General features: G+C 35.8%; 1 protein-coding gene across 1 annotated transcript in view; it reads left to right on the top strand.

The window, feature by feature from the left end:
* Positions 1-26,726, top strand: part of PDGFC (platelet derived growth factor C) — a 120,458-nt gene extending 93,732 nt beyond the window's left edge. Inside the window, exons 4-6 of the mRNA XM_058838574.1 lie at positions 19,676-19,883; positions 25,234-25,451; positions 26,093-26,726. Coding sequence (XP_058694557.1) covers positions 19,676-19,883; positions 25,234-25,451; positions 26,093-26,209 — 543 coding nt within the window. The 3' untranslated portion in view covers positions 26,210-26,726. The remainder of the gene's footprint in view (positions 1-19,675; positions 19,884-25,233; positions 25,452-26,092) is intronic.
* Positions 26,727-27,902: the final 1,176 nt, after the last annotated feature.

Here is a 27,902-nt window from a genome sequence, read left to right as displayed (position 1 = left end):
GAGCATTATGTCCAAGCTAGATTACTCTCTGTCAACTTGTTTCAAGCAGAAATTATTACCATAAGCAAGAGATGGGATAATGCAACTGTCCAGGATAACCTGGCGACCTTTATTGCTCATTGTACCAAATAAGGTGTTTGATCTCATATTAGCCCTCTCCTCCCACATGAAAGCAGACCATAGAATGATTCCATGGAAATAATTAAATGCCTTAAAAAGTGAAAAAGTTTAGAAAACATATTGGAAAAGTAGTTCAAATACATGAGACATACTCATTTCCTTTCATACATACATACTCTTTTCTCCATTTTCTGTAAATTACCCAAAGGATTTAATAACATTTCCATTTAGTAATGAATATTTATATTGTCAGGGACTCTTTTTTAGTATTTGAAAACTTTATTAGTGTCTCATAGCATTTCAGCAGAAAAGTTTATGTATGCATAGTTAACTTGGAAAAGAGTTTTACATGGTCTATCATTTACTTTTTTTGTAGTGTTCTAGTGTAAATTTTAATGTTGTGTGCTCTGCTGTTTTCAAAAATTTAAAGGTTTTCTATGAAGGTCCTCAAACAAAAAAACACTTCAAGCAAGGCTATGACTTAAGAGAAACCTGTATGTATATAAAAATGTAAACTCAGTGATGTCATGGAGCTTTGGATGCTACTTCAACAGAAATATTTCAGTGATGTTCAAATGTTCCTTTAGTATTTCAAGATTATTCTGTAGTCATGGTTCAAGTTTATTTGTTCAATCTAATTGATCATATCTATCCTAAAGAATGCAGTGTCTCAATTATTTGTAAATTTTATTTAATCCGTTACTAAATATCTTATATTTACTTATAGCTACTTTTCACTTGATATGTTTGGTTTAAAAAACCCAAACCATCCTCTCCCCAAAAAACCCAACTGAACAAAAAAAAAGCAATAAAAACACACAAAAATCCCACATAAAAATCCAAACAAAAAACCCAAAGAATTCCCATCACCACCTTCCTCTTCCCCAAAATATTTTTAGGAACCCCTTATTTTTTATACTTTAAATACTACAGAATAATCTAGTTGACTATCCCTTCTCCAATTTTCAGGATTGACATTTTTGAGAAAGCATGATGATGTCTTCTCTACAAATTCCAAAGTGAAGTGATTCTATCCCATTCTCAAAGTAATCCCCATGTAACTGGCATAGTCCTGATTTTTTTTGTTCTTTTGAATACTGAGACGTTGTGTCTGACAAGGTTGTTAACTAAAAAAAAAAAGGTACGTAAATGTACATTTGATACTAGGTTTCAGGCACCCCCACAGTTTTCAGTTATGCCATCTAGGTGCTTTCCTGCTCTGTCCCTATGTGTTATTAGTGTCTTAGTCATGCCACAATCCCATCCATTGACTCACCCCAACAAAACAAGCAGTAACTAATTAGAGTGGTTTGTACCGTGCTGAATTTTCTTACTATGATTCTGGTAGGCAAAAGGCAGAAATGAAAGAAGTTGAGATAGAAGAGTACAACTTCTCAATTTATTTTTCACATGGTAGAGCTCTGATGGGGGCAGCTGTAAACATTTGAGATGAACCCAGCTGTGGAGCAGCTTCTGTGGATGGTTTACTGCAGAATCTAGCTCCACAGGTTGATAGAAGCACCTCTTTAAATTCAGGAGAAAAATTCTTGACAGAGTAATAACACTGTATAGTAGCTTCAGGCTAAAGTTTGCTTGTGGGAAGATTAATGTGGGATACTGGTAGTGGTGTTAAGACAAATCCTTTTGTTTCTGAAAAGGGATAGATAATAAGTGCTATGGGAATACCAAAATTTGCACCTGTCTTGTCTTTGCAGTACCTGGCCTCTGGTGTTACAGATGGGGATTATGAGCTGTCATTTGTTAGCTTCTATAAGTGCTCAAAACCTTTTTAATGATGATGATGAAAGGTTCTTCTGAAGAAGCCAGGATTGTTGTTGAAAAGCATTCAGTTTTGTTTTCATGGGAATGTCTAGAAAATCAAAAGCTGTCACATCTGTTCCTGCAATTTTCTCAGGCTGGGGTAGTAGACAAGGAATTCAGGAAGGCTGCTTCCATGTTTGCTCCTAGCTGGCTGATGTTGTTGAAGAACTGTAATTGTTTAAAAACAAAACTAAATTTAAAAAACCTTACATGTGGAAATGGAAGGCAGTTTGTTTGACCAAAGACATTTCCAGAGACTTGGATATTAATTTCACTCTGCTTTTGAGCTGAGCAATAAATCAAAGGAAAAAAATAGCAAAGATCATTTACAAGGAGAAATAGAATGCTGGGCTTCATATTGAAGGGCATGTTTTAATGCATGAAAGACAGTTTAAAGGCACTTGAAAGGTGGAGGTGTAAAAGCAGATGTCACAGCCTTTCCAAGAAATTCTGTGTATAATCCTACAGGCACTGTGGAGATTGGTAGATTCTAATAGCCTTTCCCTTTCAGCGGCAAAAGGGTTTCTTGGGGGAACTCTGTAATAACTCTACCGTGACATCCCTTACAGCAGTTCCTGGTCTCATCTGAGTGTGTTAGGAGGATAGGGGATTTTCAGTGTAGTGGTGTAGATAATTAAATCAATATGGTGATTTGTTGTTCAGTATCTAGCTCTGGTGTCTTTTGATAGCACTTAGCTTCTGAGTTTGTCGGTGGACATCCCTTATTCTAAATATTTTTCTAATAGTATGACAAGCACGCTTTAAAAATCATGCCTATCTTTAGAAAGACAGATCCTCTGCTAAGGAAATTTTATTAGAAATCAGTATCTTCATAGTTTAGTGAGTGGTTGGCATAGTAAATGCAATTCCTGAATTTGAATTTTCAAGTGTTTTATTTTCACTAGTTTTCTTGCTGGGCCTGCATGTTTAAAAGGCCACTGTCTTCGAAGCTTGAAAACCCCTAAGATTTAAAATATATTTGAAAACAAATTTTTATTAACTCTTGCAACTGACCCTGAACTTCCCTGCTGACTGACAGAACCAAAATGACTAGGTAGCCAAGGAGAGTAAGATAACTTAGCTGAGCCAAATTATCAAACCCTCTCAGTCATCATCTATATTTCTTGAGGGGAAACAATCAAATGCCAAATAAATTGCAACTTTCTAACTGGAAGGACAGTTAGCCACATACATGTAAGCTTTTAAGGTGTAATCTGTTTATAGGGTTGCCTTTGCTTATCTTCTAAAATTGTTCTGATCTGCTGAACTCTTCAGATTTTGTCTTTGGGCTTTTCAGTGTGAGGTGTTCTGGGAAATCAAAAGTTAGTTATAAAATACTTCCTCTTGTTAAGTCTACTGTGTAATGCCTTTTTGGTTTGGAATTCTAATCTTTTAGTTTAAATTCTGTCATTGACCTCCTTCTGTTTGTACTCTGTCAATGTCTATAACTTTAAATATTATATTTACTTTGTTTATTTGCCTTTTTGCTTAAGAAAGTCACAGGCACCTTTCATGGAGGAAAAATCCCCTTTGCAGTTAGGTGCCTAAAATAGCAGTATATCGTTGATGCAAAATTAATGTGGAATTAAGGTGCATAAGAAATTTTAAGTGTCGTGTTTTGGAACTGTTTGTTGGTATAAGAATTTCAGAGTACAGCTCATTTCTTCACCAAAAAATCAAAGATACATAGTCAAGTTAACAATATAAAGACAACTAAAAATTTTCAGGAAGTTTTTCAATTCTTTAAATTGGAGAAGAGACTTACTTTTAAAGAAGAAAAAAAGACCCTTAAAATTTCCATTATAAAGTTTGATATTTAATCACCTGAAACCTATAAATTACAAAGGAATTTGGAAAATCAAATCAATTAAAAGGTATCAAAGTATGAACAGGACCAAGTTTTCTGTGCAGGCCATTTCGAAAAAGTTGTTGATATTTTTCATACACTTACATCCTTCTAAGGAGCATCATTAAAGAAGTCATACAAAGCCACAATTTACTAAACCAGTGCTATACAAAAATGCTATTGAATACTTCATAGATAGAACTGGCCTAAATTTTGTGGCTCATATTTGAAAGAGTAACAAAAAATTAAGGTGTAGTCATCGTGAAAATCTGAAACCAGAGAAAAGTAATTTTAATAACACCATTATTTTCTTATTTTTTCTAAATTTGATTCCCTAATAAATTATGAGAGTACAATTACATTTGAAAGACTTCTCCATTGTCCTTGGTTAAATACTTACAAAAGGTAATCTCCTAATCGAGCAATTAGAGAGTCAGTAATCAAGTAATTAGAGAATCCCCCAAGAGAGCAAGGATCTTGCATAGGGTACAGCATGTGAATTTTTTGGTTTAGATCTTTTATACCCTGCTCTGACTTTGTCATGCACAGTGTTCTGTCCCCAGTTACAGTCTGCCAAGTATTGATGTTCAGAGGAGAAAGAGAAATAATAGTCAAGTTACCCAAGGGGTGATAACTGGCAGTTGCTATAATACCAAACTGTTATGGCTAGGTCATTTGGTTACAAATGGTGTTCTTGCGGGCTTTACTGGATGAATAATTGTATTTTAAAGTTATTTTAACAATGCACCAACTTGAACTTATTATTGCATGCCATTTTAATGTTATTTCTATTCATATACAACGCTACAGAAATTTCAATAATAATCATATACTTTCCAATTTATAGGCTTGAAATCTTTGAAAGTTTTGATTCTAGTACTTTTGTCATTTACAGTGTGACTGGTGACACATTTTTAAACATGCTGTTCCCATTGCCTTCAACAGGAACTATTAGGTATTGTGAGTCTGAAAAACAATAAAACAATACCATACCATCACAATAATGGTCTCATTATTCGATCCTAAATAGATTTTGGTGGGGTTTTTGTTTTTGTTTCTTTTCTTTTTTTTTAAATGTATTAGCTAATTAATTGATAAATAATTGTTTCCCTATACATATTTATTACACTGAGATTAATGTTCTGCCCAGCATCTATGTATTCCTCTAATCTCCTAATTAAGTGAACTATATACCATGGACCAGATTCAGTAATGAAGTAGAGATTGCTTGGAGGAATTAAGCTTTGATGCTAATGAGGTTAAAAACAGTATTGATGCTCTCATTCTGAGATTAGTCAGTGGTTATACCAAAAAATTGGTTTACTTTTCTGTGGGAGAAGTTGAATTGTAGGAGATAAGAAAATAAAAGAGTTGTCAATGTTTTAGTTGCTTACTAAAGTATCCTGGTTTCTCAGAATTCTCTTTAAGAACTTAATAGTTGCTAAGGTAACCCATATCTAATACTAGTATATTGTTTGAGAAGAGAATATAACCTGAATTGTTACATAGCGAAATATCTTCTTCTAATTTCCTAACTGAAATATAGCCTTACAAAGGTAATTTATACTCATCTAAATTCAGGCATTTTACATTAAGTTTATGGTGATGTACTGGAAATGACAATTTGTCTTCCCTCCCATTCCCCAAGTGATTAGTGCTCACGCATCCTAATTTGTTCATTCAAATCCTTGTTGGTCCACTGGGACTGCACAGATAATCTGAAAGATGCAAAGTAGCTTCAAATTAAGTAGTAAATAATGAAAGAAGGCTAAGAACATGATAATACTATCTTCTTGGCATTTAGGTATCTCAAATGTATAAACATTTACAAAAACAGAAAATATTTTCTCCAAATACAAGACTGAGTCTTCCTTCTGCAAAGCAGGGCAGTGACCACAGTCACTTAACTTGTTTAACAAAGTGTAATTCATGAAGAAAATCTCAATTATGTTTCATTTTTGTTATTGATAACCTTCAGAATGTGTTTTTATTTAGACAAAATAAAATCTCATGGGGCTTCCCTGTGGGAGCAGGTGGGAGAAATCTCACCAGAATTAGCCATGCAGAGATCTCTTCGGTTGAGTGTCCTTGCAAAGTCACTTCCCTCTCCCCTGCCTCCCCTGTTTTTGCCCTCTTCTTGCAGTGTCTGTCCATCATGCCCTGGAAAAAACATACCACAATATATATTCAGTGATCATTGGTTGTAAATAATGCCTTTTTAATATAATCTCAAATTATCTTATTTGGCTTATTTCTGAGATAGTGCTTTGTTGGGGATGCAGAAGAGCATTTTCTGACTTGGTCAGAAACTTGTGGTTAGCCAGTATCTTTCAGTCCAGTAGGGTAAGGCAGCAAATCACTTCGTTTTCTTTCTGTTGAACCCCACTTTACCCAGCGTCTGCAGTTTACAGAAAGTCATATTTCTTATGACCTGGAAAATTCAGGTACAACCAGTGCCTCACACTTTGGCTTTTTATTTAAACTGATCATAAGCCCTACATCTAACCACTTCCTAGATTGCAGTGAATAGCAGCTTGTGAAATCACAATTAAATAAAGTTTAGAAAACCACAGTTTTTGATGTCTTGTGTTCTGTAATTAGCTCCATATATTCTACGTTAAATCATCAGAAGCTGACAGTATTGCTGAATCAGTGAAAGGGAAAATAAGAGACATGGGGATATTTTAAGCATATATGCAATTCAAAGCATAAATATTAATTTTTCAAATGGATGTTAAAAAGGGTACATGAGGGGAATACAATGAGAGGTGCATCTTTAAAAGGCTTTGCAACTCTTTTAAAATTCTGCTATTGAAATACTAAATTGAAGAAAACCTTCAGCTCTTTCAAAAAAAGTAAGGTATGGCAGATAGCCAGATAGTGATTTGTAAATGGATTCTGATTAGTGCAGTGTTAGTGTGCAGCACTTCCTTTCTTGTGCAGGTGTTTTGACTTCGCAGCTTTCCAGCAGAGTGAGCGTGCAAAACCAGAGTAGTGTGAAAGGAGGAAACCAGATGAAGGTCTGTGCACACAGGGACATCCCTTTAAGTCAGTGTGGCTGCTGTAAACAGTCTGGTGGCAGGACTGGGGCCACGATCGATGCCTGTATAGCCTCGTTTAAAATGTTACAAGCAAGATTAATGGCCTGGTTGAGAACGTTAAGCAGAATAATTTTTTATCATTTCTGTTAGAAAGAGTAACCACACCCATACTATGTTAGCAAGCCCAAATGAATATAATTATCTGTCTATCTATGTCAAGATACTTCATCTAGTTGACCATGAAATTAATTAGAGATTATTAGGGAATTTGGTCACATCTGTGGACAGTGACATTGTTATAGCTGAAGATATCAGGCTTAATGGAAGACAGCTGATTAACTAGCAATCATCAGGAGAATGATATTTTCTCTAAAAAATACTGGATTTATTGATACTATGGGTTTACTACTTGGCAGATGCCTTCTTTCCTTCTTTTCTTTTTTTGTCAAGGAAAGGGCTGAAAAGGAATTGCATATACAAAGGAAAACATATATTTATTTATTATAGTGAAAGTAATTAGACTGTTTCAAAGATTTATTTCATTTTTAATAACACCAAGAATCAGGTTGAGGCAGTTGTTTATAGTGGTGCCTTAAAATTCAGCCTGTTCTATTTTAATGGATTTGTTCATGCTGTAAGCAGCACCAAATTTCATGGGAGACTAATAGAAATAGAATGAAGCAGTCTGCTTTCAAACCATCTTTGAAGGATCAATTTTAAATAGCTTTGAAAAAGTAGAGCATGGCAGAAATGCATCTACTTTTGTTTTATAGCTGATACTAAAACCATCTTCTCAAGTGTGTTATATTACATGCTATTTTGAGGTTTCAAAGAAATTGTAAATGATATTGCCAAAGGATCTTCTGCTACTCCAAGGAAACAACTTTTATTAAAAAGTCTGTGACTCCCTAATTTTCTTCAAGAGAAAGTAGCTAAATTAAAGTCCAAAATTGGAGTAGTTTCATTTTCATTTTAATTGAGGGCTTGTGGTTTGACATTCAGCTAAAAAAAAATATGTATTTTTCTACCAGTTATTCTATATTTAGGTATACTGGTATGCAGTTATTTATTTTTATATGTACCATTAGTTTACTAAATCCAAAGGGTTAAAATGTTCAAATGGATGAAGAGTTACTGAGGAAAAAAAGTATTTGGTTATGTATTCAGGAGAGCTCCTGGCATAGTTAGTGAAAAAAGATTTTAAAAGTATTTAGCATCAATTTGTTTCTAAAATTCAGCATGTCCCTCAGCATAACTTTACAGATCTTCTAGAAAGATCAAGGTTACCAGGTAGATGTTTTGCAAGACAGTCACAGAGATGCAAGGCTGGAAGGGAACTCAGTGGGACTGGACCTTTTCTGAGCAATTGTCCTGCTCCAAGCAGGGAGCAGATACACTAAGCTCATTCTTGCTAGATTCTAGTGCTGGTCCTGTAGTCCAGGGATGAAGATTTCAGAGATCCCCCATATCATCTGTTGCACACTTTTACATTGTGTAAAACTTTTTTCAAGCATTTAACATAAATAATTCTTGCCATTGATGGACTAGGGAACAGCTGATCATCTGATGCTCTTTTGCTTGTTTGTTATCTCCTGTCAGCCTGGTCTTGTCAAGATGAAAGAAAGTTGTATCACTTAATCTTTTATCGCTTTTGTTTTCATCTTGCTCTTTCATGTGAATATCCTGTTTCTCTCTGCCTGGGTCTCACAAGTGCTGGAGATAAATCTGAACACTGCATTTCAGCTGAGACCTCTCTAGGAGCTCGATATATGTTTTTATGATGTTGTTCTGAAAATATCTGAATGGATCCCATCCTCTCTTATTCAGGTTTTGGTCTTCTCTGTAACACTGTTTATTCTGCTTCAGACTCCACTTATGAATTGGCATTTAAGCTTTTAATATTTTACTCCTAAACACAAGGGATTTCAAAATATTTTTTCTTAAATATCAAAGTATAATGAGGTAACATGAAATGCTTGATGACACTAAGAATGGATATATTGGGACAGAGATGAGGTTCTTTCCCTGCAAAGTAATGCTTTGTTCAAGGACTTTTTTTACCTTAAGGCAGGACAAGCTCTGATTTGCAATGTCTGCTATACAGGAATGTTGGGTGTGTTCATTTTATTGTGATATGAAATGAAAAGAAAGCTGTTGTGGAATGCAATTTTACATGTGTACTGAAGGGTCAAATTAGCATTCACTGTAGAAGTAATTTTCATTGTACATTCACAAATACACTTTCCAGTTGTAACAAACGGTCATTCCTTTAATGTTTGATTCCTTCAATTCCATTTAATGTTTGATGAACCTCCTGTGAGCATACTGGGATAAGTAAACATTTTCTTTAGAACACCTACCCATTTCCAGTGGGGAAGTTCCTAGAGGGAACTTAAAGACTGGTTCATTCACCAACTCCAAACACTGTTGTTTAATTTCATTAAGCTGTTGTATGTGTTTTGAGTAAAATGAGGAATTTAAAAAAAAGTCTGCAGACATGGTGTCCTCTAATATATGGCTGGCCATATCCCCTGTTATGAAAGAGTGTACAAAAACTTCTGTTCAGAACAGCTGCACTTATGATGACTGTTTATTCCTTGTCAGCTGCTGTCAGTCAATTAAGAACTAGAGCATTGTGTACAGAATATAAAAGAAAGGCTTCTGTAAGTCATAAATATAGCAGACACAGCTTTTCCCTGCTTGAATTTTAGGTGTGTCTATACATGCAGTGATTAACAGTCCCAGTAACCCTATTTGCAGTAAGATCTGAGCAAACAGATCAGATGTAGATTACATCTACGTGCCCCCTGCCATCTGATTGCAGGAATCTCTTTTTGCATTGGTTCATTTGGCCACTTTATTTGCTGTCAGTTCAACTACAATGTTATTACTCCTTTTTGATGATAATTTCATATTGTAAACAAAACTCAGGTTGTCCTGTTCTCCTGACTGAAGTAAAAGGTGTTCTGCAATTCAGCCTTCAGGTGTGTATACTGGACTTGCATAGTATCAAAGTTTCAGGGGACCATCCTAAGCTGTGGTAGAATCCTATTCTGCTAAAATTCAGCTAAATCTTGGATCCAGGGTCTCTGTACAATAAATATAAACTGTAAAAAGACTAAAAATATATCATTAGAAATATTGAGAAGAGATATTCTCTTTCTTGCTCCCTGTATTTGATATATAAATCTTTATAAAGTTTCCCTTTTAGAAGGGAATTGGAGGTATAATACAACATTCATCAAAATAGGACAACCTAGAAAATTACATTTAACTTTATATTTCCAAAATGAAAGTAAAGGGTTTATTTATAGCAGCATTTGAAAAAAACACTTCTTATTTAGCTGTCAACACATGCATTTGAATGTCCATGAAGGAATATTCTAGTGCAAAGTGATGTCACTGCTATTTAAAGCAGTCACTAAATACCCTATCGCTTTAATCACAAGGACAGTTCAAGCACAAAACAAAAAGGAAGCTCCCTTAAGAGCTTAGGGTTGAAACATAAAAATGTAATTGTGGGTATATTCAGAAAGTCATCAAGCAATGAAATATTGGTGTGGTTTTATAAGGGTCTCTGTAGAGTTCGACTTGAAATCTGTAGAGTTTCTACTCTTCAGTGGGAGCTATATGAGGAGAAAATATCACATTTTTTGGAAAAGTCAGCAAATAGCCAATATAGAGTTTTGCCCTGCAAATGGGTACAAGACTGCAATGACCTCTTAACAATGAGCTAGATTAAGCAGGGAATAAACTTTAGATGTCCTTAAATACTGTGATGAGTAGTTAATAAGGGAGAGTTGAAAGGAAGGCACTAAGACAGGGAGGACAGAGTTACTACCTGGGAAAATATTTTCTGTTTCCAAAACTTAACCTGCAGCAATCAGCAGCAGTCCCATGAGATGTGAATAGCTGAGCACCTGTCCTGCACGTCCCCTCACACGTTCCACACCTTGTAAGGATTCACTGCAGCTGCTAATTTGTTTAGGACAGTTCTGTGAATATAAAAAAGGAAATGCTAAGATATGAAGGTTATGAATTTTAGACATTGGGGGATTTGCCTATTTTAGCACCTTGCTGTAAGCACATAACAAGACCTTTCTCCAAAGAAAGATTTTGTGAGATTGTGATGAGAAAAACTGGACTTCAATAAATTATTTTGGTACTTCATTTTGCCTATACACAGCCTACTTTCAGTCATTTTCAGCAGGTATTTTATCTGTATATACACACAAACACACTTTATACCCTTTAAAATGTGTATATAGAAGTTAATATTGCCCATGGTATGAATTAGACTAAATATTTTTATTAAGAATTTAAATTGTCCAAGACATAGCATTATCTATGGGCTATAGCTTTTTTGAAGTTGCAGGTATAGCCCTCCCATGTGCTCATGCATGAGACAGGAACAGCCAGTTTTAAATGCATATCATAAATTTGGTTTGCAAATGTTATAATGAAAGTTACTCTGAAGTTCAGAAATCAAAATATTTAGCAGTCGTTACTAGGATACAAAGGGTAGACTTTTTCTTATGGCAAATATATATATTTATATATATATATAGTTATATGGTGTGGGGGGAGCTCACTCTAAATTTTGTTTTAAAGTCTCATTTAGAAGAAAGAAATGTATAAAAAGGAGAGAGTGCTCACTAAAATTAAGATTTTGGAATTAGTTATGGTTTAAATGTTACTCTGCCACACTTAATAGGAACCCAGACTCTGGGATAATAAACCTATAGTTTGTATATCTACAGTAATTTGAAAATTATTAAAAAAGACAAATTATTTCAGGAAGTAATTCAGGATTACTGAGTTAATGACATTACTGACATACTGATCTGACTTTGAAGTTTCTTGTCTTGGACATAATCTGTGCCATTACTTGTTCTATACTATTATCACAGGCTAAGTGTTTGCTTTTAAATGGTTTTTGTTCAACTCAGTGAATTTCAACTTCATCAGGTCTTGGTTTCAGAATAGTAAGGCTGGGTCTTTGCCTACTGAGTCAAAAACTGACCAAGTCATGAGATGTCTTACATTTGTTTGAATCTTCTATCTGGAATCCTATTCACTACCATGTCCACAAATTCCGAGTACAAGCAAACACAATTAAAAACCCATTAGAAAGGTAGAAAAATGGCATCAGAATTTGACTTCCCTTGCAAGTATCTGATTGAATCTGCAAGCTTCCTGGATTCTGGGGTTTGCAGAGGTTACATGATTCATGGCTTGAGATCTCTGCAGTTGCCAGAGATGCTGGCAACACAGCTTTGCTTGATCAAAAAGAGTTGTTTATACAATTCTTCTTTCCTTAATCAGCTGGAAGAATAAATCAGTGAATGAAAGTTCTTACCAAAAAGAATACAAGAATCACTGGGTCATTTTGTAAAAAAACAAATGCTTCCAGTAAAGGAGAGGCAGGTAATTTGGTAGTGCTTAATGAAATACTCATAAAGTAGCACAGGCTGCTTCAATGAGACTTAGCAGATGCACTGAAAAAATGAATAACCTGCACCTGCATCCAAGATAGTTGTGTCTGTGTATATATTTCTTAGGAATGGAAACCCCTAAACTATCATGATGGAGTGTATTGATAATAATATGCATACAATACAGTGCTGAGCATCAGCTTTCTTCTTTTTGCCTTTAAACTGAATTACTGTGATTTATTACTGATACATGCAACCACAGAAAAAAAATCACACTGTATTTTATGCATATATAAACACAACTATTTATGTACACATACATGATTATATATATTTATGATAAGTGACCAATCACTAAAGTTTTTTGAAAACAGCTTCCAGAGATTATTCCTACTGGTGGCATCATCTGAGAGTTAATGAGCTAACTCTAAATGTGTCAGCTCTGTCTTCACAGAGTGTCTCTCACACCTATACTGTCTATTTCAAAAGGTGTCAGTGTGCATAGACTTCAAGCAAAAAGCTGCAATTTGCCAGAGGAATGCTGATGGTTAGTGACATCCTGTGCTATTTCCATGCTTCCTTGGGAGCATCTTGCAGTTGTTTCCAGCCCAATTAGAATTCCAGGCCTTCTCTGTGAACTGCACAGAAACTCTGTTTAGGGGAATATTTAAGCATTTTCAAAAAACATTTTATCTCACGTTTAGCCTGAGGAAATGTTATGATGTTAGTTAAGCTATAAGACTGTTATCCAATGCTGCAGACTATCCAATGCTAGCATCCAATGCTAAAGACTTTTGCATGTCTTTATTCTTTTATTCTTACCCATGACAGCAAAACCGGAAAGGCGCAAATGTGTTCATTTTCCCTTGTGATCTCTGGGATCTTTCTCCTGTTGATGATTATGGAGAGTAGAGTTTACATATTATTCAGAAGGCAATCCTCAAAATGCAGTTACCAAAATATGGATGTAGAGTTTGGAAAGACATCTCTGGCTTTAAGATGTAAATTGGTGCAAGGGCATGCATGGATACTCATCAGCAAATGAGGTCCTCAGTGAGATGAAAGTGCACACACATGAGGAGAGCCTAAACAAGCTTTTGATAAGAGGCTGCAGCACACTCTAGGAACAGAGAATTTAGGGAGCCTGTGGAAGGCAGAGAGCTGAAGGCCCAGGAAAGAGGGGTGCTGTAATCCTGCAGTTTGGTTCTCATTTGCAGAAGCATTAAATTGGGGAGGGCTGGTACCCCTCTATCTGTGTGTCATTTGACTGGCAGAGGCTGCATCCCTGAAGCGAGGCCAGCTGAAAGAGAGAGCTGTTGAATTCAGTGCTGCTGGAGCTTATTTCACCAAACCTACCGGCTCAGAGCCCCAGGGTGATGTGCCTCCCATGCAGCCATTCTTGCTGCTGTGATAGTAACTTCATCTGAAGCAGTAAAAAGTGCTGCAATGGATGGGAGCTGTGGCAGCCTTCCTGACTTCCTTCTCTGCCACGTGCAATAAACATCCTTACCTTATTCCTGGTTTTGGCAGCCTAAATTGATTATCTGCCTCTGTGGCTTCTTTCTTTTTTTTCCCTTTTTTTTTTTTTTTTTTTTTTTTTTTCCCCCCTGTTCTTTTGCTTAAGGCATAAGAAGAGGATCCTGGAACTTGATTTCTCTGCTTGGGTGTTTGCACACAGGCCCAGCTACAGATCATCTCACTTCCTTCTGCCTTGCAACTTGAACAGGAAGGACTAACACTTTCTTAGCAGTGCTCATTAATGTTGCACAGAGAACATGTCTTCATAAAATGAGAGAATTTGACAAGTGCTTTTTCTTTTGTACTGCATAGATGCAAGCAAGTAAAAGTGTGTGCTTTTTCAGCTAGGTCAGGATTCCTGGAGTCTTTTCACACCTATTACTGCGTGTACTTATGGGAGAAAACAAAGAGCCATTGTTATGCGGAGAAATTTGTGTCCTCAGGGCAAACTGGAAGGATTTGGATATCTGCTTTCTCTCCTAGCTTCTAATGATGCTTCTAGGAGGGTTGCCTGTGATTGTAAATGAAGAAAACAGGCTCTTTATTGTGCGTGTTACAAGAATGTGCATGTACTATAAGTTTCAAAAGCATATCTTTAGATCTAAGCAGGACTTGGAGTGTTCCTATATAATAATTAAAAAAACTCCAACAAACTCTGAGGATATTTCATTAAAAGAAATATGTTATTTCTTTCAAATTACTGATCCTACTTGGGTTTCAGGGGAAACTAGGTTCCTTTGAGGTCTTTATAGAGTCCCTTCTAGTTTGATTAAACTACACTGATCTTTATTAACACCTCTGAACTGTGCCCACTGAATGGGTCATAACTCAGAAACTGCTTGACAATATTTTCTTCAAGACAAGAAAGGGAAAAAAAGTGGGGATTTCTTTTGTGGGGAGGTAATTATTTTAGACATAGTATTCAGTACTTGTAAGTGTCCTGTCATGCCAAGTACTTGACTCACTTGTTTTTGTTTTTCCAGTCTTAGTGCTTGCATTATTAAACATTAAATTCCTTACTCCTGGCAGCATTAGGTTACTATTTTTTGCCTCTCCTTTAACTGGAAGAGGGTAGTGTTAGTACCTTGAGACTCTTATCCTGAGAAACAAGAACAAATTAAAGGGTTTTCTTAGATCATAATAGTGCTTAAGAGCTGATCTTGTGTAGATTGTAGATCAGTGCTGTTATGTGCTGAATTTTTTAGCCTTGGAGCAGGTACAGTGCAAGGGAAGAACAGACAGATACTGGCAAACAGGAAAGGTTATAACATCCAGTCTCATACCCAGTTTTATACCTGGTATCTGTCTAACACATTTCTGGGCTCTTCAGGTAAACCAGTAATGAGTATCTAAAAACATTGGTTGTATTCATTCTCTCACAGAACTTGTGAGATCAAGGAATTGCCTTTATGCTTATTTTACAGATTTGATAAGGCTGTGATACAAACCTGTATGCTGTGAAATTCCTGGTGCCAGAGTGAATCTAAAACTGTATTTGTGTTAGCAGCTACTGTACTTTCAGTCATGCTGGCATAGCAAGGAGATACTACTTTCAGATGCCTTACATTATGAATGTTTGGCCTAAATACTGTGCTCAGGATAACACAAGAAATGTGTGTCAGAACAAGAAATTAATCATAAGTCTTCAAGTTAGGCTACATACTAAATCATACTTTAGGCTTGAACTTCAACTTGATAATTTTGAATTTGTTTGTTGAAATTTTTGTTCAGATCTGCTGCTTCAGTGAGGGTTGACTTCTTATTCCACTTACAACAGTGTCTCTGTTCCCTTTGAAAAAGAGGCTAGATGGAGTAGTTTTGATTCCTTAATAGGGCACAACTAATATTGTAAACACCATAAGACACATTTTAGTCCCTAAATCTTTTCTGGGGCACTGTTATGTGGGATGTTCCGGACTAGATAGTCTTGTGACATTAGTCTGTATAATTTCCATCCTTTTTTCCAAGCCCATATCTTTAACTGTTGTCTAAAGTTTGCCTATTGTCCTGTCCTGCATGTTTGTAAACAATTTAGGGGATTTCCATGTGGTATTTGTTTTGACAGAGCTAAGTGCATGTACAGAAATACAGTGTAAACAAACCTGAAGAAATTTCTGTTTGATCCAACACTAATTGTCATTCTTGGCTGTTGTGCAGGCTAGCAGAAGTTCAGTATTTTCTGCTCTGATTTTCATCCTGAATCATTTTAACTAGCAGTAAATATGCAACTGTTTGTCTCTGTCTTGGTTCTAAGCATATTTATGATTATTAAAGTAATTTGAAATTGTTTCCAGAAGCAAACCACAGTTTGTTTGGTTTTTTTTAACTAGAGGAATCATATAGAGAACTTGATGTATTTGTCAACTGTATCTTGACAAATTATTCATGTTCAGGAGAAAAATAAGAAAGGTGATCTCAAACCTAAAACATTGGTATGAGTTGAGAATGTGTTGCTATGGCAGAAAAAGTGTTTACTGTCAATTAGTATTTATTATAGCAGAGCTTGGAGAACATCACTTCCCAGAAAATGGTTTCCATCAAGGAAGATATTTTGGATAGCTGCAGTATTTGGACAGCAGAAGTGTCTGTGGTCTTGGCTTGTATCTCCCCTGTCAGATAAATAAATCTATGTTAATCAAAGGTTGATTATTTTTTAGCTGACCTGTTAGAGAAGACATGAGAAATTTCTGTTGAGTAAATTAAGTGATGCCATCTATAGGATAAATGTCCAGTTTACAGATGGCTGCTTCATTATCAGATCATTATCTCCATCAATGTTGAGCGGTAAAACAGCTAGAGATTATCAGTGGTCCTCCTGGGAGGCTTTCCCACCCCCATTCTGCTGTGCAATGGCATCTCTCCCTGACACCCACTGAATGCTGATATCACAGCTCTGCACAGAGAGTGCCTTGAGAACACCAGAGAGTGTCAGGTGTGCAGGTGGGGTGAGGCACCCCTGTAGGACTGCCTAGAGAAATACACATTGAATTGCAGCAGCAGTGATAGACTTTACTATAAAGTGACTGAAAACTTCAAGTAAGAAGCATTTCAGCATTTCTGAGTTGCTGCTCTGGTGTTACTTTTCAGAATTATGCTGAAGTTCCACATTTGCTTGCTCTAAAAAGTGTGTACCATCAATGAAGTCAAGTCTCAATTTCTTGCTTTAATTTCAAGTAATCTCTGCTTTCTGCTCTGAGAGTAAAACCTTATTGCATGTATAAACTCTGCCTATAGATGTCAAACTTTGAGAAAGTCAAGTAAAATTATAAATTGTATAGAATTCAAATATATAGTTTTAGTCACTGGAAGGAGTACCACTTATGCTGCCCTGGATGTTCTTTCCAAAAGATTTAAATTATAAAATAATTAATGTCCACTAGCAAGTAAAAACAATGTAAAGTATAATTAGAAGTACCATTTATCTTGAACAGTTTATTGAATTGAGATTTCATAAAGGTTATTATGTCACAAATTCAATATACAGCATTTATAGTTTTATGATATCAATTATCTTTAATCTTTGGTACATTTTAACTGTCACATAAATTGGCTAACATTAAAGATTATTGGAAAAATCATTCTTAATCCTGAGATCCTAATGACTTCATTTTAAGACATTCAAAGTTGTATAATGTTGCTGTTTTAATTACTTTTTCTTTCTGTTTTGGGTGGCTGTGAGAATGACTAGAAAGTGATGGCAACTTTGTATTCCCATTAAGTGCAATGATTTCACCATATCCTCACAACATTTGGACTCAAGGAAATGCTTATTGAATCCAGAATACCATAAACTGATGGATTACTTGCTATATATATATTGTTTAGTGTGTATGTTATAAGTTGTAATTATGGGAATAGATTCTAGATCAATACATTTTCTTCTAGAATCCACCTGTTTCTCTGGCAACAAAAATCTCAGCAGAAGTAAGACACTGAAGTAAATTCTTCAGCTGGAAACAAAATAGTTGGGGTTTTTTTTGGTTTTTTTTTTAATTCAGTTATTAGTTCTACCACTTATTTTGTTTTTCACATTAGTAAAACTCTGCACCTGCAAACCGGGAAATGTGGCTGTTACAGCATTGTGGAGAAAAACAGGAAGAAAAGTTTTGGAATGTTTATTTTTTTGACCATCTGAATTACAGTCACAGCACTGGTCCGAACCTTGCTAAGTAGCGTATTTTGCTAAGAGAAACTATTTAAATTATAGACCAGAATCTGTTGATTTATTATCATAATGTAATAGAAGGATCAACATGTTACTATTTTTAATGCAGGCAATGGAGCAAAGAAATATTTTAATATTTTGAAAACCACATTCATCCAGAATGGGAAACAACTGTTTCACCAACTCTATTGGAAATGAGTAGCAAGATGAAAATATTGTAAAATTAACAGTAGCAGAACACTTAATCTATGTTTTATAATATTTTTGCAAGACTTCCAGTTAAAAAGCAGTACAAATCCTTCTAGTGGCTGCATTTCTTGAAGATGTGGAGAGAGAAAGCCTTGAAGCAAAAAATAGGAAGGCCATGGTGGTTACTCCCATTTTCTGCTCTTTCAACCACATATTTAGCTGAAACCAAAACTGCATATTTAATAGAGTTTAGAGGACAGAAAATAAAATATTATTATTGGTATGGGATATAGCTACCACAGGAATATATATTTTTGAAAACTTCTTCTGAGTGAGTAGTGTTGCAAGAATTATTTTACTAAATCTTCTTTTCCAGCATAAATGTTACATTTCTCATCAATTTCCTTGATCATTTTGAAAAGGTAAATGACTACCTACCATTGATGGAAAAAATTACAGTATATTCACACTTCACATTACAGTACAGAGAGTGCCATTTTGACACTAAGTGGTATGAAGATTTTTAAATATAAATATCTATATAAACACGTATTGTTGTCCTTTCCATCCCCTAAATTGGCAGCAGGTTCAAATTTTTCTTCATCTTCCTTTCATGATGCAGATGAATTGCTCTGGTGCAGTACTGTGGAGATAATGTCTGCATGCAGAAAAGCCTAAAGCCTAAACTTCAGAAGCAGCTTCCTACTTAGGCTTACCTTCTTGCCTTTCTTTATTTTTTTTTAAATATAAATCAATACATAATTTTTAAACAGATTGTAGAGTGAACAAAACCAGATGCCTCACTTTGCTTGAATTGTCTGACTAAGTACTTCTGTCCACTGAGTTTGCATTGTGGAAAAGTACTTTTTCAGGACTCAATTTTAATGTTTAAATACTTTTTATTTAAATTGGAACATTTTTTTCTTTTCATAAGGGAGAAATAATTTTAGTTATGCCAGATGTTGTTATTACTCTGTTCATTATTGTTTAACCAGAAACATAATTCTTGCTACTGTATTAAACACAACTAATGGGGTTTTTTATCTATAGATGAGAGCAAGAATATTTGCTGTCTTTATACTGGGGTGTGTTAATATTTTGCATTGAAGGAGAAGAAGACAAAGATTATGGCTAAGTTTCTGAGGAAAAGCAGAATGTGAAATGTTTCATATTTCTAGAGGGCTTTGGGAAATGCCATTAAATGGGGCCGTATTTTTAAATCACCCTTTGTTCTATTTCTAAAGTCCCATCTGTCACTCAGTGAACATCTTCAAAGGACAGGTGTAGTGGCATGCTGGCTGTAAGGCTGGAAGTATAAGAAGTAGGCAAATTGCAGTGGGAGTTTGTTTACAATTACTGCTAAAGAATAATTAGGTACTTTTTGACTCTTGTCATTTGTCTTATTAGATAAACTGTACTTTGGAAACAAGCTATCCACTTATAAACTTTCCCAGCTATGTAACTTGGTAAAGTACAGCACTTTGTCAAAGCAGATCCATTAAGCCTCTGACTGGTGCTCTTCTCTTGGGTTTGATTGCAGCACCACACAGAAGCCCCCAGCCCATCACTGCTACCCCCATCAGCCTTGCCCTTGGATGTATTAAACAACGCCGTGGCTGGATTTAGCACTGTGGAAGACCTTATCCGCTATCTTGAACCAGATCGATGGCAACTGGACTTGGAAGATTTGTACAGGCCAACGTGGCAACTTCTTGGGAAAGCATACATTCATGGAAGGAAGTCAAGAGGTAATTTACTCTTCTGTCTGGCCTTACAGCTTTTACGGGTATGATTTCTTGACAAAGAATTTAGAATGTTCTTCACCTTGATTTTTGATTCCAAGAAAGGAATACGAAGAGAGAGCAGATACTGTGGTTGTTAGCTGTCTCACCATTGCAGTATTTGAAAAAGGACAATAGCTAAATTCCAAATGTAAAGGAATTTAGCAGGATAGGGCAGCAAATGGGAATAAAAAAAAAAAAAAAAAAAAAAAAAAAAAAAGCAGCAGCAAACACAGTAGTTAGTTTCCTGTAGGGAATCTGGGAGATCTTTATTTCCCGAAAGCAGGACATCTTGATGGGGTAATATTTTAAATTTGTGGGTTTATTTTATTATGGAGGGCAAAAGCTTTATTTTTGAGGTAGGTAATGTCTTACTCTACATGAAATGAATTGAGAGCAATTACCCGAACGTTTCTGTTTGATGACAGCTTAGGAAATACCATGTGTACATGGCTGGGTTATCATGCAGTTGTCAACTTCATCAGAAGTAAAGTAGATTGTGTTTTCAAAATTTGTAGATCTATTGAACAGCAACTCATTTTCTTCCTTCTACATCTGACACTCATGAATTTCCTGCCACATCCCATCCAGATGCTACCCACTATTTCATGTTTATGGATAACACGTGGATGGATTGTGTGAAGGCAATACCACCTTCCTTGCCCACCATACAGCATGGAAAGGAAAACATGAGCATAACTGAACAGACTTCCCTGTTGGTGAATGTAAACTAAAAGGTTATCATCTGATCAACAAGAAAAGGGAGGAAGTAGAGCCTTTCATTGCTCAAATTTAAGGGTTTGACCGCTAATTCTTAGATCAGAGCCCAGAAATCAACCTTTGTACCCTATCACATTGCTATAGCTGTGCATAGAGAAGCTAAATTATAAGCCAAAGAGGAGGAAATATCTTAGAAGCTCTCAAATAGTCATTTAACACTTCCTTAATTAAAGAGATTTAGTATTTGCCAAATGCATGCCATAAGCACACTGTAAGTGGGAGAAAAACAAAATGCAGGTGTTGGATAACATCAACATAGAGAAAAGAAATTCCCTGCAAGACTCATCTTAGAAAGAAACTATCAGAGTAAATCTTTTAAAGACTTCTAATTAGATGCTGAAATAGATTTTTTTCACTGAATAAACATATCATGGTATTGCTACTTTTGTCTTAGAGACCACCCTCAGACTGTATTTCTGAGTCTGTAATATAATAGCCTGAGGTGGAAAATATGTCCACTTGAATTATAGAAAGGAGAAGCAAAACCGTTATCATCCTTTTTCTTTTTTTTTCCCATGTTACTCTCTCAAGCAGCATGTTTGCTGTCTTTTGAAACCTTTTTAAGAAATGTTTGTCAGTAGTGCCTATCCTAAAATTTTTGGTTTTATTCAAACTTTTCGATTCATGATTAGATCAGTTTAACTTTTACAGTGTTTCATTGTAAAAGCTAAATTACTGTCCTGTTTTCATAAACAAGTTACTAAAACTGTATCTCATTTTATGTAGAGAAATGTCCTCTACTCCTACGTAATAATTTGTATAAAAAGACTATATTTAGACAACCTAAATTCCAGAGAACTTCTGTCTCTGATGTTTTCTCTGGATGAAATGTTTCCAAAAACTTCTAGTCAGGAAAGGAGAAACACCAAGTTCAGAAGCTTTGATGTCTAAATATAGTCCTACATTCCTTTATACTATTAAACATGCTTAAAAATAAAATATATTTTGCTGTGCAAAGAAAATTATCCCATTCCTTCCCACTGAAATCTATGTTATAATCATTAGATCATGTTCTGAAATCTCCGTAAGGAGGAAAAAATATTCTACATGATAGAAAAAAAATCAAAGCATAGTCCTTAGCAGTTGTGGTTTTTGTACAGTTATGTGACTTCTCTTTTTTTATACCCCGCTTCTTGCCTGAGACTTTGTAACAGCTCCTATTGCAGAAGCCAGTAAGAAACTTACATTCCCAGGAACATCTCCAAAGTGCTTAGGAATGAAAACAGTTCTGCTGCTATCTGTGCTCACACACAAGTGCCCCAACCAGAATTTAATTTGTTTCATTGACTTTGAGAGTGGTATCCAGCTGGAAAAATGTTCTGGGGAGGAAGTTTCCCTGTGGTACTCTATACACATCCAGAAGATGCCAGAAAATTGCATTGCCCGTTGCATAACACAATTAATTTCAGGCTGCTGTGAACATGGATTAGTTCAGTTGTGTGTGCCAGTGTCTTGAAATACACTTTACTGTAGGCCTACCTGCGTCTACATTTTTTTTCTCCTTCACTTATTTTTATTTTAGTGTTTCCCATTTATGTGCTACTGCAGAGCCTTTCAGTCCTCTGGAGCTAGTGCTAGACAAAAGAACCTTGACTGTTGTGTCAAACATGATACATGAGTGGAAGCCAAGTTGAAGGAGTGTTTAAATGTTCACATTATAGCAGGTACTGTAACTCAGTGCACTTGGGAAATCCACATAACCTTTTATTGTGGTTAAGTAAACACTTTTAAGGGAATATATACATTCTCTCATCTAGCTTCATGCCCACAGTGTGTTAAAATAAATTTTGAACAGACAGCTACTCTTTGAAAAAATAACAGCTTCATTCACACACTTCAAAGAAGTGATTATATAAGCACTAGATAAATTTGCCACAGACCTTTTAATGAAATTGAATTACATAAGGTAGGGCAAGGGTTCATTGTGAGGTATCATAGCAATATACCTAAGTACATTTTAAAGCATGGAAATCAAACATGACATTTGTTCATCTCTCCTGAAGCCTGCTGTAAAAGTATAGCACACTGAAAGATATCTCCCAAGAGCTGACTGTGTTTTCTCCAACAGAACCCTTTTAAAATTAATGTCTGCAGGTCTGGGGGGTTGAGATCAAATTAATTACTTTTTTGTGACAAGATGTGTAACATGCTGCTTATTTTAGTGCACTGCCCTTTTCTCTATAACTACACCTAGCTGTAGGTATGGAAATTGATGCATTCTTCTGCTGCTGCCTGAAGGCAGGAGGCAATGGGGAAGGACATCACCACACAAGAATCTCTCCTACTGTTCCGTGGGCCTGCTGGAAGAGGTGTCAGTGCCCAGTTTCCACCTTCAATATCTCATGCTGAAGGGCTGAGCAGCACATAAGCTTAGCTCCTTCAAATTTGCTGGAACAAGTATATCAGTCTCTGCAGAAACAATCTTCCAGCAGAAAGTATTAGCAGAACTAGCACTTCTCACAGTGTGCTTCAGGCATTTTATCCTCATTCAGACAGCTCACTTATATGTTTGAAAACGTAACAGAAGGAAGAAGTACTCCATTCCTGTCCACAGTCCTTGATTAATGGAGGTAGACACATCCACCTTTAAAGTGACTCAGCCTAGAGCTATTAGCTGATCAGAAGAGCTTAAATAATTTCTGATTTCTCACAGTGAATCTCTCCCCTGGAAGTTTTGTCTCTCTTTTCCTCTGCTCCCTTCTCAAGTTTCTCCAAGGAATGCTCTTGCAATGTGGGAGGCAGGCTGGTGTCCTATCAGTAACTTTATTGGAGTTATTACACACTCCTCCCTCTTAAAATTCAGTTTGTTTATTTAGGAGCCTGTGTTAAGCCGATAGTGATGGAATGAAGTGCCCCAGCTTGGCATTCGCTGTGAGTGCAAGCAAAGAAAAGGCTTCAGTGTGTTTAACTGACCTTTCACAACAATAAATCCTTACTTATGGATGCCAGTATACGGATATGGCCTGCAAAAGAAATGTTTGAAGGAACATGGATTGAAATTCCTTCCCAAAGATCTGCTCCTGGGAGAGTACAAGTGAGCATTTCCGCCAAAGAAATGAGCTTCTAAATTTTTTTATGTCTTATGTGTTTAAATAGAATTAAGGGGCATTATCTTGCCTTAATAGGCTGAAGTTCTCCTGGATGACCTTTCCAGGCTTTTTACATAGTAGAGAGGAAAAAAAAGGTATTTCTCTAGAGAGTGATTCAGATCATAAACTTATTTTAGCTATATTGTATATATTTTTATTTATGAATGGGTAACAATAAAGTATTTTTTAAGCAATATAAGTGCATTGGGATTTTTCCCCCCCATATTTTTTTTCTTGATTTAGCTTAAAACCAATTGGTTAAAAGTTTTTTCCACTTTATTCAGGGCCTCTGTTTCAGTCATCCCAACAGCCACATTATCACAGGGTTTTCTCTTTATCTTTTTGTTTCTTACTAGAGAGAGTAGTATCCCTGTGAATTAGACATCACATCTGTTCCTTTATGGTAGGTGTGGAAAAAAACAGTTCAGACAAAAGATCCTAGATCATGATCATTATAGTCTGACTTTTCTGTAGTAAATGTAGTTTATGTTGCTTCTCACTCTTTTTCCCCAGTCTTAATAATTTTTTTTTTTCCCAGTTTTAACTGCTTCTTTCAAAGCTTATTAGTTCTTGACTATGCAGCTAAGATGAGCATAAAGGAGCTTTTCCTCTTTCAGATATCTTCATGAACTTGCTGTTCAACCATTAGCATAGTGAAAGTATAGTACAATACAGTGGAACCAGTTTATAGGAAAACTGGCGCCAAATATTAATATCTTCAACTTGCACTTCAATTTAGTTGCTTACAAGGAGGAACTTTTATTTAAGACACATCAGGAGAAAAGAAAACCTAGAGAAACAACAGAAATTCATATATATGCTGCTATGAAGAAGGAGGAGAAAATAGTTACATAGATATACAGTCTTGTGCACTTATTTATTCTGTGCAGAATTCCCTGATGACAACTTCTTGAAGTCCATAAAAATGACCTCTGCTTAGATATGAATAGTTGCAATCTTTTTTATAATTATAGTGCCCTAGCAAAGAAGCAGTAGCTGAAATTTTAACAAGGAATAAGTTTGAATGCTTTATTGCAAGTGAATTAAAAATGTCTTTGAAATTTTGTAGGGTTCTTAATTGCTCTGTGCGTGTTTCTCCAATCCAAAATGACTGTAGAATAGCAACACTGGAGGTCAGAGTATTACTGTGAACAAAGTGACTTGCATCAGGATTGATTTGATAAAACATGTACAGGAACAGAGTAGCCAAATCTTGCTTTAATTGGAATCAACTTTGCCAGAGTTACTAAATAGTTGGTGAATATCACTATGCAGGGATCACTCCATTTAAGCTTCGTGGTATTCATGGAACAGCAGTATTATACTTGTGTGCTGCTCCTGCACAAAAGTGAACCTCCCCCATGGGTTCTGCATGGCTGAAGTTGATTTGCCACAAATGAACTCGGATTGCAAATCAGGAACGCGCCGTTCTCTCCGTCTCTTTGCAGTGGTGGACCTGAACCTCCTGAAGGAGGAGGCGCGGCTCTACAGTTGCACCCCGCGCAACTTCTCGGTGTCGCTGAGGGAGGAGCTGAAAAGGACGGACACCATCTTCTGGCCACTGTGTCTGCTGGTGAAACGTTGTGGTGGAAACTGTGCCTGTTGTCAGCAGAGCTGCAATGAGTGCCAATGTGTGCCAACAAAAGTCACCAAAAAATACCATGAGGTATGCACTGGCTTTACATTTGCAGGTTTGGAAATACTGAAAGCCAATTAAGGTGTTTATTTTATAATAAAATGAATACACCAATATTAATATTTTATGTATTGCACTTTTATTTAGCATTTTAATTAGGTATTGCATTTAAAAAAGTTCCTTGTTAATATACTTTCCTGTGCAACTATTAATTAGTTTCTGTGATATTGACTGGTGCAGTTCAGACACATCACAACCATACCTTTTGTTCTTCTTTCTCTTGTGGTAGATATCAACTTTATGAAGAAAGAAATGTTTGTTCATTTCCATTGCTATAAATTGATAGCTAAAATTATTTATTATAGAATTATCTAATTGGGTTAACTCTACTGTTTGCTCTTAAATAAAATTAAGTGGAAATCTGAAACTGCAAGACTCTTCTTTGGTAAAACAACATGATTTAATCATGTTCAACATGATTTAATCAATTTTGTAAATGGCTTGAGGTAAAAGCAAAAATAGTAACGAGTGGGTGGAATTAATTAAGAAATTCAGTTTTAATATGCTTCCTGTAATGCAGTGGGTTTCCAGTGCAATTTACCTCGCCTCGTAGTGTAGGTACGTGATGAAACACTTGCTGGTTTCTTGATGCTTGGCTCTTTCTCCTTCAGGTTCTTCAGCTGAAGCCAAGGATTGGTGTCCGAGGATTGCATAAATCATTGACAGATGTACCCTTGGAACACCACGAGGAGTGTGACTGTGTGTGCAAAGGGAATACTGAAGGATAAACATGATTTATTTGTGCTGTTTTCTTTCAAAGCACATTCAATCAATGGCTGATTCTATTATGGGGCTTGTGCATTATCTCCTTCTGTAATCTCAGTTGTTTGCTTTGGGGATCTTCCATCTTGAAGATTTACAGTGAGCTCTAAAAAGAGGAGAAGCCAAACTGGGATTATATGTTGTGTGACAGCTCTGTTTGGAGGCCCAGTGAAAGGATGGGAGAAAGGCATCAATGAGGGATTTAAAATATATGTATTGTTGTTGTTCCCCACAATTTTCTTGGCAATACATGGATTTATAATTTAGGAGTAAATAATAGATTTAGAAGGCTGACATCATGGAGACTTGATCCTGCTGGCTGTCTCATTTCTACAGCTCAAGTACATCTGGCCTCTGGTTGAAAACACCTGAAATCTTTCTGTGTTCAGCTACTCCTACGTACTCTAAATCAAAATGTTCTCTGTTGTATAAACTTGGGTTAAAACAGACTGTCTTTTCCTGAATTAAATTTAATTTGTCTAATGCTGGTAGGAAGGACTGGATTTTTCCATATGCTCTAGTAAAGCTCCTGCCTTTTAGAAGGAAGACTGGACAATAAAGTGAGCTAAAGAAGCAAACATTGAAAAGAACAGCGCCTTTATTCTTACTACTATGGCTGATGATTTTTTTTGTGTGTTTGTTATTTTTTATCGTGTACATTTTTATACTCTCCTTTTGACGATATAACTATTTGCTTTTCTAAACTTGTTAAATATATCTATTTTTACCAAAGGTATTTAATATTCTTTTTTTTTTTTTTTTTTTTTATTACAACCTAGATCAACTATTTTTTAGTTTTGTGAGACTTTAAAGCCAGGTACAGTTGGAGGAACAGAGGTTACAGTGCTAAAGAAGCGTGATCTCTTTGCAGTTTGTTTCTACAAAGTGAAAAGTACAGTTTTTTACCTGGATGCACAGTAATAGTAGACAGAGATGTGTGGATGAAACTCTAAGCTTGCTAGCTCCATGAGACTGAAAATATGAGAGACAGAGGTTAGTATAAAGAAGCTGACTTTAAAAATTCCCTCTCTCCATAGTGGCCTTTGTTCAGGTAGAAAAGAAATGGGCATAGATAGATGCATTCTGGCTTGTTAAACTCTAATTTCTTTAAAGGAGAATGACCTACAGTGTAAGAAAAGAAACCAGTGGCTTGCAGCCATCATGACACATCATGGTCATGGGAAGGCAGCCTTGTCAATGGTGAAGTGTATGGTTTTCCCCAGACAGAAATAGCTGTTTAAGTACTGTTGACTCACAGGAACGTAACACTCTGCAGTGCAGTTTGATGAACTCTATGGTATCGTTCTTCTGTATGTTATATTCTTTAACCAATACACTTATCCCACCCTATGCAAATTGAAACGGAAACAGTAAAGTATTTTGCTTGTAAAATGCTTTAACATTATGCCTAGTTTATTTTTTTTTGACTATTGGTTTTTCAGATTGTAATGAATCACAAAATAAAGTAATATTGCTAATTTTTGGAGAATAAATGTTTCAGTGTGGTTGCATATTTGTACTTGTCAATATACAATTTAATGGGAAAAGTTAGGATGGTGATTTTCTCCTTACCATTTTGAAAGTCAGTTCTGAAAACAAAAGTCTTCTGTTGCCAAGACTTCCACTTGCTTTATTAATTCTGCATTACTGTAAATCCGT

The sequence above is a fragment of the Poecile atricapillus genome, chromosome 4, assembly GCF_030490865.1.
Source record: "Poecile atricapillus isolate bPoeAtr1 chromosome 4, bPoeAtr1.hap1, whole genome shotgun sequence".
In the NCBI taxonomy this organism is placed as follows: Eukaryota; Metazoa; Chordata; class Aves; order Passeriformes; family Paridae; genus Poecile; species Poecile atricapillus.
This window is presented reverse-complemented; position numbering and strand designations above follow the sequence as displayed.